Source organism: Calliopsis andreniformis, chromosome 12 (assembly GCF_051401765.1).
Source record: "Calliopsis andreniformis isolate RMS-2024a chromosome 12, iyCalAndr_principal, whole genome shotgun sequence".
Lineage (NCBI taxonomy): Eukaryota > Metazoa > Arthropoda > Insecta > Hymenoptera > Andrenidae > Calliopsis > Calliopsis andreniformis.
The window spans coordinates 4,441,038-4,460,721 of NC_135073.1; the positions used below are offsets into that span (position 1 = coordinate 4,441,038).

Below are 19,684 nucleotides of genomic sequence, written 5' to 3' on the forward strand. Positions count from 1 at the left end.
AAAAGACAATTTTGATGATTCACGTAGGGGTTAAATTATGAGTATAAATCTTCCTTGTATCTTCATTTCCTTTCCCAAGAAATTCACTCAAAGTACATGTTATTAGTTTTCATTACTTAGATAGTTGTGTCTGACAATTTTCAAATTTCCGTACAAGAATTTAGACGGCCTTAGTGGTTTTGAGGGCGAGTACATTTTTTAACTGTAGTTAACGTTCAGATCTGCTTATACACATAACTGCTTTTTTCCATTTTCCACGCAATTGGAAGTATAACATGCTAATTTGTTTCATTTCTTAGCCCAGTTTCTTTGTATTGTAAACTTGCCTGTCCCTTCGTTATACTCCGTAACAGTGAGGTATTATTAACATTATTTATTTTGTTTTCCTATTATTTGAAGTATAAGTTTCCCTATAGAACTTATAAAATAATGCGAAATTTATGGATAAATTGACTATCATTATACTTGTTGGTATCACATGCTCTTGACATTCAGGCTTGAAAAAGGGCTGCATTCCTAGGCCTATCAATATCAGAAATTGAACCTGTTTGGAGAAGAAGAATGCGATAGTTTAGAATTCTACAGAACTAAAAGCCTGAGTAATTTTCTAAATTTTGTACAATCCTAATGTCCGCTGAGAAAATTCTTATTTTCATTAATTACTTACCATTTGTATGATTGTGATGAAAGGCTTTATTGGTTGAAGATACTTTTGAACAGTCGGTCCATAGGAAGACAGCAGATAAAAAGTATACATTATAACGTGTATAGAATCGTTAAGACCAACAACTGTCAGTGACATTCCATGAGCCCAATATTTTGTATATAACCATGTTAAGAGTACAGTCGAGACGTGATGGTACAAATGTAGGGTTGATATCTGTCGTTTTTTCTTCCGTAACACGAACAAGATGGTCTCTATGAAGTCAAGATATTTCACCAGGAAACTATACCACATTATTTTAGCACACTGTAAACAGAAATATTCGTTATCTGAAGCTAGTTCTAGTTCTTTATCTAGCACATTGTAGACGGTACGCTGTCTAGAATATATAGCAAAGGTATTTAAGTATTGAAACTCCTTAGTTTCCATTGTCACTATTAAAATTAATTGAAATAAAGTGTAACATATCTCGTTTTTGAAGATATTTTTTTATATACTTTTTCTTATGAGTGCACAAGTATATGTGTTTTTAATTGATCATAACTGTGATATTTGTTATAATATTTTAACAACATGTACAGGATGTTTCAGAGAGTTTCTACCAAATTTCAATAGATTTTAATATTTATCAAAATAAATAAATGTCATTAGTTTTGGAGTTATAGAATATTTCTGACAGTGAAGTATTATTTATCTCTGTTCACATAAGTCTACACTAAACATTCCATTGACAAAATATAATTCTTACTTTAAAGTCATCGATTCTAAAGCTTGAACATGTGGATAATAAGGGGACAATAAGGGTGCAAACACACTGTTATAATGTCACGTGAACTTACGTTATATATTATGACAAATTTGTTTCATATCAGTAAAATAGCTCTGAAAGAATTGAAAAAACTCAGCTTGCACTATAGATTTGCTTTGCTAGAATATGTAACATGATTTCACGCAATCTGACAGTAATGTGTTTGCACTCTAATTGATCGTGTACAATTTTACACATAGTGATGTAGGTAACAATTTCTTCTCGTAATGCTTGTGTCGAGATTCAAGTCAACTGTTTGCCAAACTCTTTCTTCTGAATTACAAGCACAAACTGATTTCGATCTCCCAGTCCCGAAAACTATTTTTCAATGATCTAGTCTCTCTTAATCATTGATGTATGGCAACGAATATTCTATAAATTAGATGCCTACAGTTCAGTAAAGTATCTCGATACAGATGTTTCACTTGTCTAGCATTATTATTTGTTCTATCCTACATGAAATGCATGTCCGCCATTTCAGATTTGGTGTAAAAACGAATCATTGTTATCATTAGGGAAGGTAAAGGTAAACTGAAAAGTTAATAATTATTCACGTTCGCCGATACTGTAATACTAAAGCGACAGTATTTCTCTGTTACTGTTGTTGAATAACATTGGTACAAGTATGTAGTAATTTTTTATGCTGTTATAAACTCGTAGTTTAAAATGCGATATAACTTCAAAGCTAATGGTGTTTGGGAACATATTTATTAATTCTGAATTGCTTCAGTGGAATATTTTTCCTAACTTCACTATCAATCCTAGTAGCAAAGTAACAGACGAACCAATGTGACTTAACTGAAGATTACTGAGACTCTACAAAAGCTATCTGTTAGCAGGAAAAAAAACTACCAACCAATGTAAAAAGTGAGTTATTTAACTCTTTCATCCAAATTTACTTATAAACTATATGTTGTATGAAAAAATGTTTCGAACGAAAGTTATATGGTATAAAGAGGAATATAAAATACAATAAGTTGTCAACACAAAATACAAAATTAAATTAATTAAATTAAAATACAAAAAATAAAGGTGACCTGAAGTTTTTTAATCATGTGCAACATTTGATCATGTCATTTGAAAATCTATTAAATACAGATTAAAAAATTATTAATGTACATGGAGTAAAAAATTAGTGGTTACTAAGATATTCTTCAGTGAAGGATAGTGGAACTTTTGTGCATAAGAAATCCATACAATATTTGACTCAGTTTCAATGTTTATAATATACCTAAAAAATTATCTTTATTGTGAGCTATCTACGGCCATTGAAGATTTGAGGGATTCCATCGCCAGAGCATGCAATGCTATAACTCCAGGAATGCTTACACATGTATCACTTGCATTGATTAATCTCCTACAAGCTTACATTAATTCTAACGGACAACATGTTCAACATTTCTGGCATAAAAAATCAACTAATGAATATATGTACCTTAATAATGTTTTATACTGTACTCATTAGACATTCGAATGGCATAATCAAATGTTGCATATTATAATTAAAAAACTCAAGGTTACCTTGATATTTTGATAAAAACGTGAAATGGCAAACAAATGATCATTGTATTTTATGCTCCTCTTTATATTAAATACCTTTTGTTGGAAAATTTTTTCATGCAGCATATAGTTTAACAGTAAATTTGGATGACAGAGTTAAATGACTCACCTTGTACATATGTAATGGCTAGGGTTTTGCAGGGTCCCACAAGAGCAATTTAGAATTAAGACCTACTTCACTTTCTTTGGTACCAAGTTTCTGAAAAACTCTTTGTATGTAATGTCACTCTACTGAAGGGTGTTGTTTCAGAATATTTCTAAAAATAAGATATGGTCACGACTCTATAGCTTTAATTCCCATGCGTTATACATAGACCTAAATTGTCATTTCGTGATCTCAAAAATGAAAGACACTAATTCACGTCTTGCATCTAGAACGTGTTATGATTTAACCCTTATGTCACTTCCCACGTGACAGTATGCAACTCAGGTCTAAGAATCTGACGTCCGATAAGGGTTAAATTATTAGATAAGATAGACTTCCTGCATTAGCAATTTTTTATGCTTTATTGTTCTTCAGCATTTTATGCATGACTTGCTGCTGCACCGTATGCGTGGCAGTCACGGCTACAAGTTCCTGTGTATAAGTATGATTTATAGGCCAGAATTACAATATCATGTCAGAGGTTACGCAAGACCGATAAGTGTTATCATACGTTGTGAGGTGGAAACGTAATTCGGCATCTTTCGTTTTTACAATGTCTGAAATAGAGCTATATATTAACTAGATAGCATACCGTTCACAATGTGTGAACGTAATGGCATATACAGTGAAGAAACGTTTAGTGTAAAAAAAATTAGAGTACCAATGGGTTAATTCAAATTGTTTACGTAGTACCTTGTATGGTCTAGGGTTCCATGAATAGTCGGCCGGCTTGCAATAGATGGAATAATCTTCGTACCATCCAGCATCATATATGTGGTATACAATTAAAGCGTTCACCACTATTTGAAATATATCGTAGCACCTAATAAACGTTTTAAGAGTGTATGGTGGTTTATCTTTCATATACCTAGGGCCGCATCTCAGAACGAAGTATAGGTACGAAAACGTTATGACAAGAATAGTTGCAGGAGAATTTATCAAGAACCAATTGTTCGTTCTTTCATCTGAAAAATATTATTGAAAAAATTACCTCTTATTTTAATAACAAGTGGGAAATCACGTTACATACTACGAGAAATCCATAGTGTGAGCCGAGGTTTTTCGTTTGTTTTAGACCTATTCAATATTTAGACCTATTTCAATACATTTAATTTAATGAAATTCAATACATTTAATTTAATGAAATTATGAAAGAAAAACATAAGTTTCATAGGTAGAGAAATGTTTGACATATTCGCGAGTGCAATACTGGATCTACAATTTCTCATTTTTTTAAATTTTAAACACGATTCTATGGACATATGTGTAAATAAGCTTTGTTTATTTAAATTGCCTCGCTTAATTTATTCTTCTAGTCTATGTTCATATAGCGTATAGAAATTATTGTAGAAAATTATTAGAGATAACTGTTCAAACATTGGTAAAATTTGTACTTCTCACAAATGAAAAATGTTCAAAAAGAGCATAAAGAAACGGGAACAATCGAAAGCATATAATCCAAGTTTACTTAATATTGCGGTATCATTGGGAAGAATAGTTAACGCTCAAATTATGACAAACATATTGCATTCTACTCAAACTTGCAGTAGAGAACTATTAAGTTTTTCTTTAAGTTTAGTATAGTTTCAACATTTTTAAAATACTAAATATTATCACCGGTTCAACGTATATTTCACTTTTGCTGGAGAAGTTCTTCATTTTTGTCCTGTCATTAACAATACACAACATTTTGTAGAAGTACACAAAATTTGTTTACTCACCAGCCAATTCCACGTTATAATAATTATACAATTCCAATAGACCCATGATTGTCCTTTCTTGCTTCCACGAAACTATTACGGCACCCTAAAGTGAAATAGATGGAGTATCAGACTCGCCAATTGCAAGGTGCACTTATTCCATTGCAGAGAACATAAAGACGGAAGTCTTTTGCTTTTATGGATACAGCGGAACGATTATAAATTATGATACGTTATGGATATGAAGGAATTGATTATTCGTGGGTCATGGGAACTAAGTGCAACGTTATGTATAGTTTCAGACCTAATGCGCATACACTTTAGATCTAATTTAAATCATTCATCGCTTCTGGTTTATATGCCTTTTACTTGTGTTATTATTTATGGAAAACGATAGTCTATGGACTACTGTTTAATGGCTTTTCAGTTTCACAAAATTATGTAGACGCTGCTACTACCAAAGACATTTCTTTTGCTTTTTTTTTAATTAAAACTTCGTGGAGGAATAAAAATCAAGTAATCTCTTATAATTTTTACGAAGAGGAATAAATCTATAAAAGGTGCGTTAAAGATTAAGCGCTGACACAAAATCTTGGAATTTTTTATTTTTGACGAATTTAATATGCATATAATCTATGAACCAATATAATGTACAAACTACTTTTCTAGTATGATATAGGTACTTACATTTTAGAGTATGATTCTACATTTTAAGGTAAGACAAAAATTGTGATATTGTGTGTTTAAGGCTTCGTTTTAGAGTTACTTGTTGTTGAAAATGCGCTTAATACTATGCCAACCAGTTGACGCCATATTGGCGTCATTTCAAGTGATTCTCGTGAACTAACAGTCGTCAAAGTGTAAAAATGTCCATCTGAATGTGTCTGATGAGAGTACTTATTCTACTGACATTGTATGCTTATGGGTCAGGCATAGCGGTATGAAAACAATGAAAAAATAAATGTAGTGGATAACACGTATGTATATTAAAATACGTTATGTATAATCATGTATCGTTATGTATCGCCAATTCGACCAATCGCAAAGTTAAAAAAGCACTGATAACCTATCATAAATTACACATAATAGTTGCAATGCATTTATATTTGAGCGCAAGATATTTTGTTGATATCTTCGACTATACGTTAATAAGTATTCCTAAGTAGCTACGGTAATGCTATTACCTAACTGTAGACATATCTTCGAAATGTAATATGTTGCAAAACAATACATTTGTTGCAAAACAAAAATTCTCATTTCTCGACGTCAGTGTGTTAATAACTCGGAAACGTAATTTTATTATTTTCGATTCTTTTATTTTAATACATAGAATCACTGTGTGAAAATTCTGATACCTGTTCTTATACATCCAATACGATAAACATCCCAACAAAGAATTTTTAATCAGTGTTTAATATTTTCCTATTTGTGTTGCATACGGTATATGCAGTAACATCATCGTTATTTAATAACACCGTTATAACTTAGAAGACAAATTCTTGCTGAACTTGAACTTGTGCACTCGTTGCTAATTTTAAATATTAAACACACAATGGCTGTTCTTAGTTCTCTTGTAGCGCGTAATTCAGATATTTGAATTCGAATAATACAGAAGAGTCCATCGGAATGCCTGAACCAAGTTTGGAAAGGCAGGGTCGATGCCTGTCTACTCATAAGCGAATTTCAAAACTTGCCCGACAGTTTTTCGATAGCGTAATTCATGTTATAACGTAATTTCACAATCCGTTACCGATGCAAATGGCGTCACGGTTACTCGACTGTTTCTGCTCTACTAAAATCGAAGATTCGATTAGTATTCGGCAGGCCGGTTGTCCAACGAGACATGTTTACACTGAAACTTCAGTTTCAACTCCGCGATAGACGTTCCAACAGTCGTCTAAAAATCTACATCTATCCATGTATAATCAAACAATAGTGGAAACCAGGTATTATACATATACAACACACTTCCGGTCCCGATTGAAGTTCTGCGAGCATGCCCGCTCTGCCAGGTACTTGGCCTCTTCGCAAATATTCTCTGTAAAATTTCTTATGCGATTAAAGGTACATTATTTTAGTACTTTAGCGCTCGGTGAAGTCTGTTCAGCGAAAATAATTAAGAATAGTATTTCCTGGAAGTGGGGCTCTTGTTCGCTGTGAGATTTACGTGTACAGTAATACCATTATGAGATGCGAAATTACATTTCCTTAGCTCCTCAGAAGTGGGTTCTGTTCGATTGTTTTAAGTAACAGAAGATGTTGCTTGTTGATAATGAATACCTGAAATATTGTAGATATGGTATAAGAGAAATTACCACGAAAGTTTGACTTCTGTTAAAATTATTAGACTATTGTTCTCCTTCAAAGAAGTCTGAAGGGTTCTTAGTATGGTAGATAGATTATTCTTGAGTTGATATAAAAGCGATGTTATTATTAACTTCACTGTTTCATGAACAGTATAAGTGTTTTTATTTAACAATGAATTAAGCCACGTCGGCACGGAGGATACAAAACTATCATTTCGTGAAGTAAATTAATAGCATTGTAGTGTACAGAAAATTCGGTTGGTTAAAATGGTTACTATAATAAAGATTTAAAACTACGTTCGTATACACACTGAGACCTTCGCTATAACAGTTAAGGATTAAGGTTAAGGACCCAGAAACGGTATTTTAAAGTACTGCGAAACACCTGTTAACCAGATCTGTAAATCGTTTCTCAGAGGGTTGAAATTTGCAAAGGCTGCGTACAAATATGACACACGTACAGAACGCGCAGGGTATTCCAACGCGTGTGGGTAGCAATGCTTGGTTTAATAGTTCTCTTAGGTAGCTAATAATCCTTTCACGGTAATAGACCATTACGTATCCAACTCATGTAGCCAGAGCATTTAAACTGTGTGTAAATGGGTTGTCAGAGGGATTGAGGATTCCACCAGGGCTTTCCTCAGTCTACGAGAATCCGGAATGGTTCCGTAGCCTCTTTGCTACTTCAGTGGTCAGAGTCAATGGCCCGGCTGACAATAATGATAACGCCCTTAGACCTAATTACAGTCCAGGTACGCGGCTCGTTCCACTTTTCACTTTTCCCTTGCTTTCATTGCTTAACCGGCCACAATTGCGCTCGCATTAAGCTTCAAGCTGATTAAAACGATTAAGGAGAGCCTACAGTCTGCGATAATAAGGGGATCAAGACTAACTGTACTTCTTTCTTATCTTCTCCAAAGTTATTCTCCAAATAAACTATGGCTTCTTTCCTATTTTTTGTAAAACGAAGTGCCAGAGTTTCACTGACAGAAGAGGGACTTTTAAAAGGTATATTACTGTAATTATGTATAATTTTAAAAGTGGCAAGCGCTGTAAAAAACAAACCCACACCACAGTACTATAAATTTACAGAGAAGCAAATTTCGGGAGAAATAATTTGACTCCTGCTTTGAATAAACCATGCATCAACTGTATGATGGAGTCACAGTATTTATATAAATACAAATTTTAATGTTTTATATAAAAAATGATTATAGATACCTTATTAAGGTACCTATAAACCGAGAAGTTGCAAATTTTCTGCATAACAGTATTAATAAATTTTCATTAAACAATCGTTTATTGTATTACATCACATTGTAATACAAGGATTAACAGGTGTTAATCCTTGGACGGCGAATGCTGGGTTAAAAGTGACCCTGTTGTATTATGTTGTATCTAAGCGCTCTTAATTCAAGTTCTCGTCTGTTTTCACTTTCATCCCACTTTCCAAAAACTGAAACAAATAATTACTTCCAATCCCGCTGGCAGGCAACTTCATGCTCGCGTCTTTCTTCTACCCTTGTGACGTCTTTTTACGTCATTGCAGAAAGATACGTCCATAGACGCGTTCGTAAATGAAAAAGCCGATGACAAAGGGGTCGCCAGAGCAGCACCCTAAAAAATTACAGGGCAAGATACCTACTCGCGTCTAATAGGGGCTGTGAGTCAAAGTGAAAATGGCACGACAGACAAGAATGAGACCATAGGGAGATGGGAATGAAAGGTCAGGGACCATGAGGAGCGTAGGTGCGAAAACTCAACGGCAGAGAAGGGAAAAATTTGAGAAATGCAAGCTCCCATTCTGTATTCGCCGTGTCGCGCGTCATCCATCTCAAAAGTGTCGACGGGACGCGCGGCAGGATTGTCATCCATGCCGCTCTCTGCAATATTAAGCTCTCTTATTAATGGCTCTGGCCGCGGAACCGCTTAATGGTACCCCGATCGATTAATCGAAATTCGATATCGCGTTAGGACATATAGGCGATCGAACGAATAACGCAGTTACGTTAGCGTGGGAGTGCAGTCGCGACTAACGTTTACAGCGGTTGGTATGCTGAATTCTCTGCTTTTTCCCTTCTTTTTTACTCTATTCGTTAAACTATAGAAACTACGGGATAGTCCATTTTAGATAGTTAGCAATAGTTTCTAGAAATTAGAAAATGGGGAAGAGGAACACTGAAAGCTAATACTTTGGATTTAGTATTATTTTAATATTTTCTAGGAAAATCCTTATTACAAAAAGAAAAATTCGTAAACGAATGTATCACAAAAAGTTGTTTCCTTGCGAATGTATCAATTAGTTTGAGATATTATTTGTTACGAAAATACAAATACAATTATTATATTTTGAGTCGAAGTAAATATAAATTATTTTGAAGATGTAAAATGGTACGATTTTAGGTTTAAATAAGTCGATGTTATGAAAAATTAATCGCTCATTTAAGTATTAGAATATCAACAATAAAAAAAACCATAATTCTATACTACTTCAAGCTATGGGTCTGTGATAACAAAGGATTAATTAAGAATTTGCATTATAATTGAATCCTTGCATATTTTATAGGGAATGCTTTCTAAAGAAATGCAAATTAGTATCTTCAAAAATGAAAGAAAATAAAAGTATAGCAACTTTTCCTTAGTAATATTGTCATACATTTTGAATTATGTACAGTTTGTAAGTTAAGTGATGTAATCGAAGTATAAGGTTACAATATTGCTATTCGTTTAGTTTTATGGTCGTGTAAGTTTTTACCTTGACCCAATGAAAGAACGTAGTAAAGAGTTATAGATGAAGTTAAGCAAAAGAAATTTAATTGCACTATGGATACGTAGTATTGTATTCAACCATATAAAAAAAGATATGACAAGCATCATTATCTAATAGTATCTGAACTACAGAGGTATGCAATTTATGGGAGATATAAATAAACAAAGAAGAATAAAATTCACGTAATATGCATAAATATACCAATCATTCAGAATAAAGAATTGTTGTAACATTTAGAAGGTAAAATAAACCTTTACTAAGGTTCCATTTGTTTAGTACCATTTATAAACACAAATTTGCATATAGATCCGCAAATCTGGTCATAAATTAGTAATAAACAGTACTTTGACAATCTCATCAACGGAAAGCAATTTTTTTAAACTCTTCAATTATTCATAAACATAAATCCTTTAGTCGCAAACCGCTAGTAACCGTAGGTCATAATTAAAACAAATATTACCAACACAACTGATTATACATGAACAGATTACCACGGCACAGCAACGTCTACATCCGGTTCCCTTCCATTTGAGAACTTAATTATTCAAGATATTCATTTCGATTTTTTTTTTTCACATAGAACATGTAAACTTCCGGAACCAAAAGATTACCTTGGCCATTTAAATTGAAACAATCACTCACAGAGATGGAATAATTGGTTCCAGTTCGATTCTCTATGCGCGCGTAATATCCACAAAGGACGGCGTAATATCAGAAAATTTGCTCTCACTGCGAGGAAAAGCGACGAGAAGTCCCGTTACAAATGAGACGACGAAGGGAATCACCGAGTAGAAACGGATCTCTCTCTGTTTCTTCCCGCGAATCCTCGCGGTCGGTTATTAAATTCATTCCTCGAGTTGATTAACGCGAACGCTCAGCAAAAACGGCTGAAATATTGGTAGGTTATATAAAAACGGAACTTCTCTCCTGCCCTCGCGAGCCCGTACTTAATCCTCTTACCCCGTTGGGCAGTTAGGAGGGGAGGAGGTACCTAGAAGCCCGGCTCGGTTCTGGGTGCTATATTACGGACTTACATCGTTAAATTGATGGCCACAGTACCTACCACCACTACCATTAGCCGAAAACCCCCGTGTGTTCGGAATTTACATTGACCGAGCCGCTGGGAGTGTAGCCACCAACACCCTGAAATGCCACGTGTCCCAAGAGACTCACCGCGCTGTGTGCACTACACACGCTGCCTACCCAATTGCGTATTTTATTACTGACGCGATCTATATTTTATTAAATATTTTAAATTCTGGATACAGCCCCATGGTTCGCTTCCACGGTTTCCGATACTACCTATGGGCTCTGGTATATTGAGACTCGGACGTTTAGTGCCCGACGATATTCCATATTTCGCGATACGATCAATACCTAAAACTTGATTAAAACCGGTGCATTTACGGACTTTGTTGGATGCCCTTCAAAAACAACAAGCTCGGGGATTTGAGGATAAAGTCAAAGTAGGTTCAACCATGGAAATGCTTGTACTGCGTCCACTAATGACGAATGGTGTTTCGCCTGGAAGTTGCCTCCATTAGCTTAAACCACCATAATTTTCTCAGCGTGTATTCAAAGTTGAAAGCGGATAATACTTTCGTGCGAGCTTGTTTCGCTTCGTGTGTACCGAAAACAAAGTATGTAGGTGCATATTTTTCGCAGAGGGTTATAGAACACAGTGCAAATGTTGTTAATGCGGATTACTGGGGGATCAAAATCTTGCTTGGCGAAATGGTGGACATGGATGTTATGGAATGAATTTCTCTATGTTTTATTTTGAAAACACCTTATGAACCACATACTTTAGGCGGTTAGGTTTTTGGCATGAGGCCAGTCATCTAAATGCCCTTCCTGTCGTCAGATTATTCTGTTCGGGGATACCTAAAAATTGTCTGTATTGTATATTTTAATTCTTCCGTTGCTACAAAATGGCATAAATCATATGTTTTTATTTTGGAGACATTTTGAACTTGTAATTTATTATGTTCTAGCTCATAAGGGAAAAGTTTCGTTAATTCAATTACCTACTATTAGAAGTATAAATTCTATTTTGTAGTTTGCGACTAAGGCGTAAACTGAAATATTTTGTTACACCTTTAAACCACAGAATTATTTGTTGGCGAGTGATTAAATAAATAACAGCCACAAGACAGTATATATGTATATTAGTGTGCTATCATGTCATGTCAAGTTAAAATTTACGGCTACATCGTACAGGAGCGTCAGCTATACATGTATCTCCCAAATAGAAACTTATCTAAAGCAGATTGCTATATCAAATTACTTGAAAGCTCTAAGGTCGATAATGTATAAGATTCTAGCTGGCCGTACCGTACCGGGGCTTGTTTAATATCAGATGCAATTCATCTTTAACCAAATCCTTATGAAATAACCCGAACTATGGTGATCGTTAGGATCCTCTTTATATTTTTCTCTGTACATAAAATAGATATTATCCTCAATCTCTGCACATCTATTCCCGCAATTGATTGTGTCCATATCTCCAAATTTATCTCAAAATGTTCATTTTCTCACCATATTTCTACTTTACTCCAAGTTACGCAGTTAAGCCCGCAAAGTCGACGAAACTGCCCTGGTAACTTCTTTTAAACTGAAACTGTTCCAACGATGCTCAATTTACATTACGACACACTATCTTCGAGTATAAAGATAAGCGCCATTCGATTTAAAATCACGGTAGCCAACGCAGTCTCAGTTTAAACTTCATCGGCATTAGAAAGTTCTGGTACATTCAAATTATCGTTAAATTACCTTAGTTTAGCGGGTTAGTTAGTCAGGGTAGATAGGAGTTGCACGATTGGCGCGGGAATAGAAAGCTCTGCGGTGATGCGCTACAAGTAGCAGGGCAATATCCTGCTATGGCGGATCAGGGATACACGGTCGAAGATGTATGCGTGTCTCTAGGTCGAAATTTCAAAGCCAGAGGTGAAATACTAGTGAGCAGCAAGCAGAGCGTTCCCTATCCAACTGGCAGACAGAACTTGCCAGGAGGCGATACATCTCCGACAATTACCGTGGCAACGAGGAGAATCCGGCAAGTTTCCTCATAAATCGACGATATTTTTATGTGCGAAACTTTCCACGAAAGCTCGTACGCGATCTATAATATCCGTAAGAGCTTGGTAGGAGTAGCGAAGTACCCTGGACCGTCTACCTTCGATTTACGAGCCACTCGCTGCTCGCTATCCCTACCCTGGACGCTGCCCGGTCACTCCTCTTCGTGATTACCTCTGGAACTTGTCCACGTGATCGAGTTTCAAGAGGTTTAGTAACTTGTCCCGTGCGGCTAGCATGTCCACGGCGGCCTGCAAATCGATACAGAGATTATTTCGATGATGGTGTCTCTAAATCTATCGCTCAATCCTCCTTCTGCCTTTTATACTTAAAGGTTCACTTCGACTTTATTCATTGCGAGGATTTAACATCGCTGGGACTTGTAGGTCATTAGAGATGACATTTGAAGTTTCACAATACATTGTAGGAAATCTTAAGGTAAAGGTTTTTTTTCATTTTTTTTTTTTTTTTGTATGTCTGAGTTAACGTCATGTTCTTACATTTGTAGATTGTCTTGTGTGACAGTAGTTACAACAAAGAGGTTGAGTAGATATAAGTAATTGTGAAGAGGTCAGTTTTTAGTTGAAATATTATTTTTTACTTTTCGTTATTTTTTTGTTATAGTACGTGATTGGTTGGTAAAAATGTTTTCAAAATTGTAATACAATATCTACTGTAAGAGCGATCTCGGATAAATTTATAAATAGAATCAGAGTCATGTCACTAAGCATAGAGTAGATTAAAGCTGACTTAACACGTTTATTAATTTTGTTACATTTTCAAGTACATTTCATTACGTTTTCATATTTACTTATGGAAATATTTATTACCAAAGCAAAGAATATTTTGTAATTTAATATTGCGGCAGATACTTAACGTTCTATACATAATTACTTTCATGTTATGTAAAAGATGATATATGTTCAATTTTATTTACTATGACTATTGTCTAATTACACATTATAAGATCGAAAAAACACTATATTCTAGATGTAATCATCACAGAAATGTAACACAATTACAGATCAACCAAACGAAAAAATAAATCTATTTTGGTCACCGGGACAAGTAAAGAGACAAAAATATTGGGGCAAAAGAACTTTGGCTTTTTGCAGAACTACGGTCAGTTCTCATGTATCTACGTTGAAGGCTATTGCCACTCGATTCATCAGTTTATCATGCTATATTTCCACGGTGTACATACTTCAAGGAGATTTTTGAAGCAAGCTCTGTATCTGCAAGAGGAGATTGTTATCCAGTTGTGACGAACGAATATTTCATAACACGAATCTCTTCGCAAGTATTGTAACAAATTGCAATAGTAAATCATACTGTCTAGAGATAGGATGATCTATAAGAAAAATCGAGGCAACAAATCGCGAGTAATCGCAGAGCATGCGGTGACCAAGCGACGTGTCGGCTAGGCCCTTATCGCAAGGGCGCGATAATCTCGTCTTAAGTCCGCCCTATCGCTCAGCATCGCGCTTAACCTCCGGAAAAAAGACGGCAAGATAACACGTTCTATGGATAGCGCGAGGCAGTCATTAAAATTCACGGTTAAAACGAAAGTTGGCTGAATCCAAGGTGGCTTAACTCCACGGCGTTCTTAACCGACAGCCATCTTTCCAGCCCCGGGGGGATGGTTTAAGGATAAGGCGGAACGTGAAAAGAGCCGAAGGATGGAGAGACAAAGTAGGGGAAGTAGATCTTCCTCGAGGCAAGTGTAGGAGCAACGGTGGATGTATCGTGATTTACGAACAAACTTGCTGAGTACTGCGAACTGTCGAACGTCTGCTCGATATCAATTTCCTATCTTTGCCTCCTCCACGTTCGCTTTTACCGGACGCCCAACCCCGTGGAACATACCGAGGCGAGGACAGGTGTAGACCGATGAGAAAGAAAAAGCCACCGCAACTTCGGCGTATACCCGTTGAATGTTTTCTCCTCCCTGATACCTCGTTTGAGAGCACCGGGACGAGGGTCAGGAAGAATTAGTCAATGGGGGAGACAGAGGAACCGCTGGCAAGAACTTCGGTTCTGTTTCTCGTTTGATCGGTGAAGCGCTCATTAAATCAGACCGGTAGCTTTGAGCCTTCAGGAAATTGCGTAAAATTGAAAGGGTTTTGTGCCTCGCCTTCTTTTATCCTCCTATTGGCGTCGGGGTGCAGTGACCGTGAACGAAGAAAGTCCAACGGGAGTGACTGATTGGTCTATTTGCCGGGACTTAAATTGTATAAGGACTTCGAGGAAAATTGAATTTCCTTCGTCATTGAATAAAGAAGTGTTTATAAAGTTTCCAGTCAAAGCGAAACAAACAGTAATAATATGATCTCATAGGAATCAGCCGATACTACAATACTTTGCTCAGTTACTGTAACAATGATATAACTCCATAATTATTATAATATTTGCAGGAAAATGAGATAATATCATCATTTAGTGTAAGAACCGTTTTTTCTTAGTCATTATCTAAGAACAGCAAATTTTAAGCGTTTTGTAACAAATTAACGATTTGTACACAATTAAGAGAACCTTTATTCGTTATCGTCTAGTTTTATCCTTGTTATTATAGCTGTTAACAGAACAGTTATTACAATGACTTTTATTAGTATTTGTTAATATGACTTTCATTTTGTCCCAAATATGAGTAAAAAAACTGCTAACTTGTTACATACTCTTGTCTAAATAATAGAGCAAATAACGAAAATGGGCAAAAATGAATAAAGTCATAACAGATAGTAACAGTCAGTAAGTCAAACATCTATCTCGTGAGAATCTAAGTGCCCACTGACAGATTAATCTGTCTTGAAGGAACTTCACTGTACCGAAATGGATACATATTACTCTCTAACCTGTCTATCTTGATTACCTTCGATTATAGTTAGAAATTTACGTGTTTCCAGTTCTAACTGGAACGCCAATTGTTTATAGCTCTACCACGTACTTAGTAATTATACATATATGATTACACGTTCAATCTGTGACCTGTGAAATTGGATTCTATAATAGTTAGGTAGTAATTGAACACTCACTTATAGAATCGACTTGAGTGATTTTTATCTGATTAATTATCGATTCTTGGCCAACAATTAATCAATACACATCGCAATTATATGGCGAGGTAACATTTGTCTTATGTTCAGCAAATGTGATTCTATTTAATAATTGTGAAATTATTTACTTAGTATCAAGAGTTAGGAAAGTGAAAAAAGCGAGAAAAATCCCAGATCTACTATTCCGAGTTTCCACAAAAATGGCAAAAGTTTAGACAATATACTCTCCATACAAACTTATTATTCTACATACATCCTGCAACTTAAAATTTTTTGTACAGAAAGAGTTTTGCATGGATGCACTCTCATTCACATCTCAAAATACGGGTACTTAACACCAAATTCTATTATAAGTATTAGGTGATTTCTGTAGCAGAATAGTCCCTCCCTATTGACTTTCAGTGAACCGTTGCGTTGGTCTATGTCGAGGAAACACTGTATATCATATATTTCATCGCTAATTCAACTTAACAAATATTATGTTTTGTATTTCTGAATTTCTTTGGACTTTCAATACAAGCTTCGATTGGTAAAATAAACATTCAAAGACATAATATGACATAATAATTTTCAGAACCAGGGTCTAAACCCTCTGAAGTACCATGGGGCAAATTTCATCTCTTGCTAATTTTTGTTTTAATATTATTAAAAGAATCATAAACATTGGTAGCACAAAGTGTTTGGATATTCATTGAAACTACTAACAATAACAAATACAGTTTGTACCAATTTGACAAGTTTAAAGATTAGTTCACGACTTTGATAAACCAATTTGCCTTCATGTATCATCTTTAAAGAGCTGTTCATTTAAAATTCTGAATTGCTGAGTTGAAGGTTAGGATGGTGCACCAAAGGTAGACTTTTTCACTGCGAAAATTGCGGATTCACGTCGAAAATATTACACTGTAACTAAAAACTGCAGTAGATAGCAAAGAAAAAAAAATTCGCTAGTACTTGGAAACTGTGATTTCAGCAGGTAACCGATTAAACATTGTCAGTTGGTTTAGCAGCAGCATCAAGCTAGTAGATAAAGATCCTCTGCTGGAATATCTGCAGGCGAGGTTATTTGCATGTAAATGTTGCTACTGCCACCCGGGATCCATGGTGTACGCAGTCGACGCGAAGCACATGAGAATCACACACCCCATAGGTTGCCTTTCGCCAGAGTTCGTTTAATACAATCACGCGAGTTTACTGTCATTCCTGCTTCCATCTACTGGCAATTACTGCGCTAACGATTATTACGGCTGATCCAGCTCAGATACGACATTCATAATCGGATGCCTAGCGACGAAGGCTAAAATGAGATTAAAACGGGCCATTACATCCTTTAAACAGATTTTTCGAGAAGGGTAAAGAGTACGATGTTGAAAGTTATGCGATTTCGTGCTAGACGTAATTGTATTCTGGACCGAAGATCATTGAAACCTTACAAAATCATAGGTTGTTTTTGTTTAAAATTTTAGTTTAAATATGATGGAATGAAGTATAGAGGATGAAGTATGTAAATGTATGTTGTAAGGCAAGACGACCTATTTCTCATTTTCAAAAAATTTGAGTTGAGGTCTTAATAGACATCTAGAATGTAGAATTTATATTTTCAAAAAGAAAAAGGACGTTAAGAGAATTTCTTAACTTAAAAATAAGAGCTCAAGTAGACACAAGTACATAAGATACTACTTAAGCACATAACTTTAAATGCCAATATTTCCAAAACAGAAACATGTGACTTAGGTCGTTCTTCCTTATAACCACAGAATTAATGGGGTTACAATTAATTAAAATGATAAATTATTTCCATTCATATAGATCGAGAAAATACCACAAAATGGTGTAGTACGAATTTTACGAATCTCGTGCAACCGTGTGCACTACTAGCAAATCATGAAAGTTTCGTGGTTTATCTACAAAGGAAGATGGAATGTCAATTTCTAATCTTGTGTTTAAGTTTTCAACTATTCCGCGAGACTATCGACTTTGTTCGCCGCAAAAGGATGAGGTACAAGATGGTAAAGAGGAAAGACGGGAAAAAAGTATGAGTACACTGTGAAGGAGCCAAGACAGCAGGGATTTCAGTCTCTATAAAAGTTGCAAGATCTCGGAATACATTCTTTTCTTATCCATGCGTCCTTTTACCATTTCTGATGATAAGACTGCTCACCTGAGCAGTTACCTAATACGCTGAGATTCTTACATCCTGTCCAGCTTGCATGTCACGTGATCGCACTGCTATTCCATTTGGAGAAGTATTATGGTCTTCGAATTCCGAAAAGTCTATTTTTGGTTGTTTGCAGAAAGTCTCTAGACATCTTTTACAAAAACCATTGTATTTTACATAAATTTAGGTTCAAAGTTTATCCTTAGCTACATAGTTTATACTTGGAAAATGTCAGCACCTTGTTTTTATTAATTAGAAAACAGAGACTCAATTTAAGGTACACTATCACTCCGAAATTTAAAGCATATCATAATTGATATTTGAAACATAATTTTCTAACTAAAAAAAAAAGAAAGTAATATAAAAACCGCTTGTTTATAACTATTATTAATAGTATCAACTTAAATTAAAAAATAGTATATTTTGTGGTGTAACATTAATGAAAACTAGCAAGCAATTCCAAACGTGTACATTTCAAACGAGCGTACATGTATTATATATTATTCTAAAAGCATTTTTTGTGACACTCTACAAGGTGAGCCGGATATAATAAACGAATACCTTAAAAGAAATTAATATTAGCAGTCTAGCAGACGCTCCTGTTATTTTATTTCACAGATGTACGAATGACAAAGCAGAGAACCTTTTAAGAGTTAATTCATTACCATATTCTTGCTTTATATTAATTTGTCAGAGTGGAGGTATTCCATATGATGAAAAGATACTACAAACGAAAGTTCTCGTTTCTACAGTCTCGCTAGTTCATTTTAATAAAATGAAGTGATTCGACAATATGTACTGTTCATCTCTCAAAAGAAGATCAAAAACTCGGGCTTTATACGCATACAAATTACTTGAATCATGAAGATAATAGCTTTGGTAGTCTCGAAGATTATAACTCACTACACCACACGTTATCTGCTTTCGCTGTAAGCTGAAAATAAAAAATCGTCAATTAGATCGACAGTAATCTCTGTCTCAATGAATTCCCATGTTAGCTGTTTCTCCTATCAGACTGGTTCTCTTTGTAATACGCGGAGAACTTATTTTCTTCAGTACATTTCAGTAATATGATTCAATTCGACGCAGTGAGGCGTAAACCAGCGAAAACCTTTATTATGATTCTTATGCGTGTTACCTGTGTCCCTCGCATTCTTTAACAGGGTTGTTACCCTGCAACGTGTAAAATACCTCTCTGGTCCCTTGTTAGGGGATAAGTTTAAAGTGGCGCAGTTTGTAACAGGATCATTGTCGCATCAAATTCTACTACTTAGAGGAACACTGTGACTCAATGAAAGGAATTTGAGTCTTTCTTGTTTGTTTAATTATGGACATTTTTTCAATTAAAATGTCTTGAATTAGTTTCACTTAGACGATAAAACTGATACTCTGTAAATCTTCATTTGCGATGTTGATTACTGTCACCCAATACCAAGTTTTTA

General features: G+C 35.2%; 2 protein-coding genes across 8 annotated transcripts in view; one reads left to right on the top strand and one right to left on the bottom strand.

Annotated features, from left to right (window-relative positions):
• Positions 1-19,684, top strand: part of LOC143186354 (CUGBP Elav-like family member 1) — a 537,153-nt gene that overhangs the window by 229,359 nt on the left and 288,110 nt on the right. The gene's annotated exons all lie outside the window — the stretch shown is intronic.
• LOC143186356 (very long chain fatty acid elongase 7-like) lies at positions 370-3,946 on the bottom strand. The gene is made up of 3 exons (XM_076390006.1): positions 3,871-3,946; positions 668-970; positions 370-544 (listed from the first exon to the last, which is right to left on the bottom strand). Exons 2-3 carry the CDS (start codon positions 956-958, stop codon positions 374-376), a joined length of 462 nt encoding a protein of 153 aa, XP_076246121.1. The 5' UTR covers positions 959-970; positions 3,871-3,946; the 3' UTR covers positions 370-373.

What these genes read in the sequence shown, in the direction of transcription:
- LOC143186356 (XM_076390006.1), bottom strand. Translation starts at nt 958, where the DNA reads ATGTGGTATAGTTTCCTGGTGAAATATCTTGACTTCATAGAGACCATC. An exon ending in TCATCACAATCATACAAATG is followed by an intron (nt 545 to 667) that starts GTAAGTAATTAA and finishes TTCTCCAAACAG; the next exon opens with GTTCAATTTCTGATATTGAT.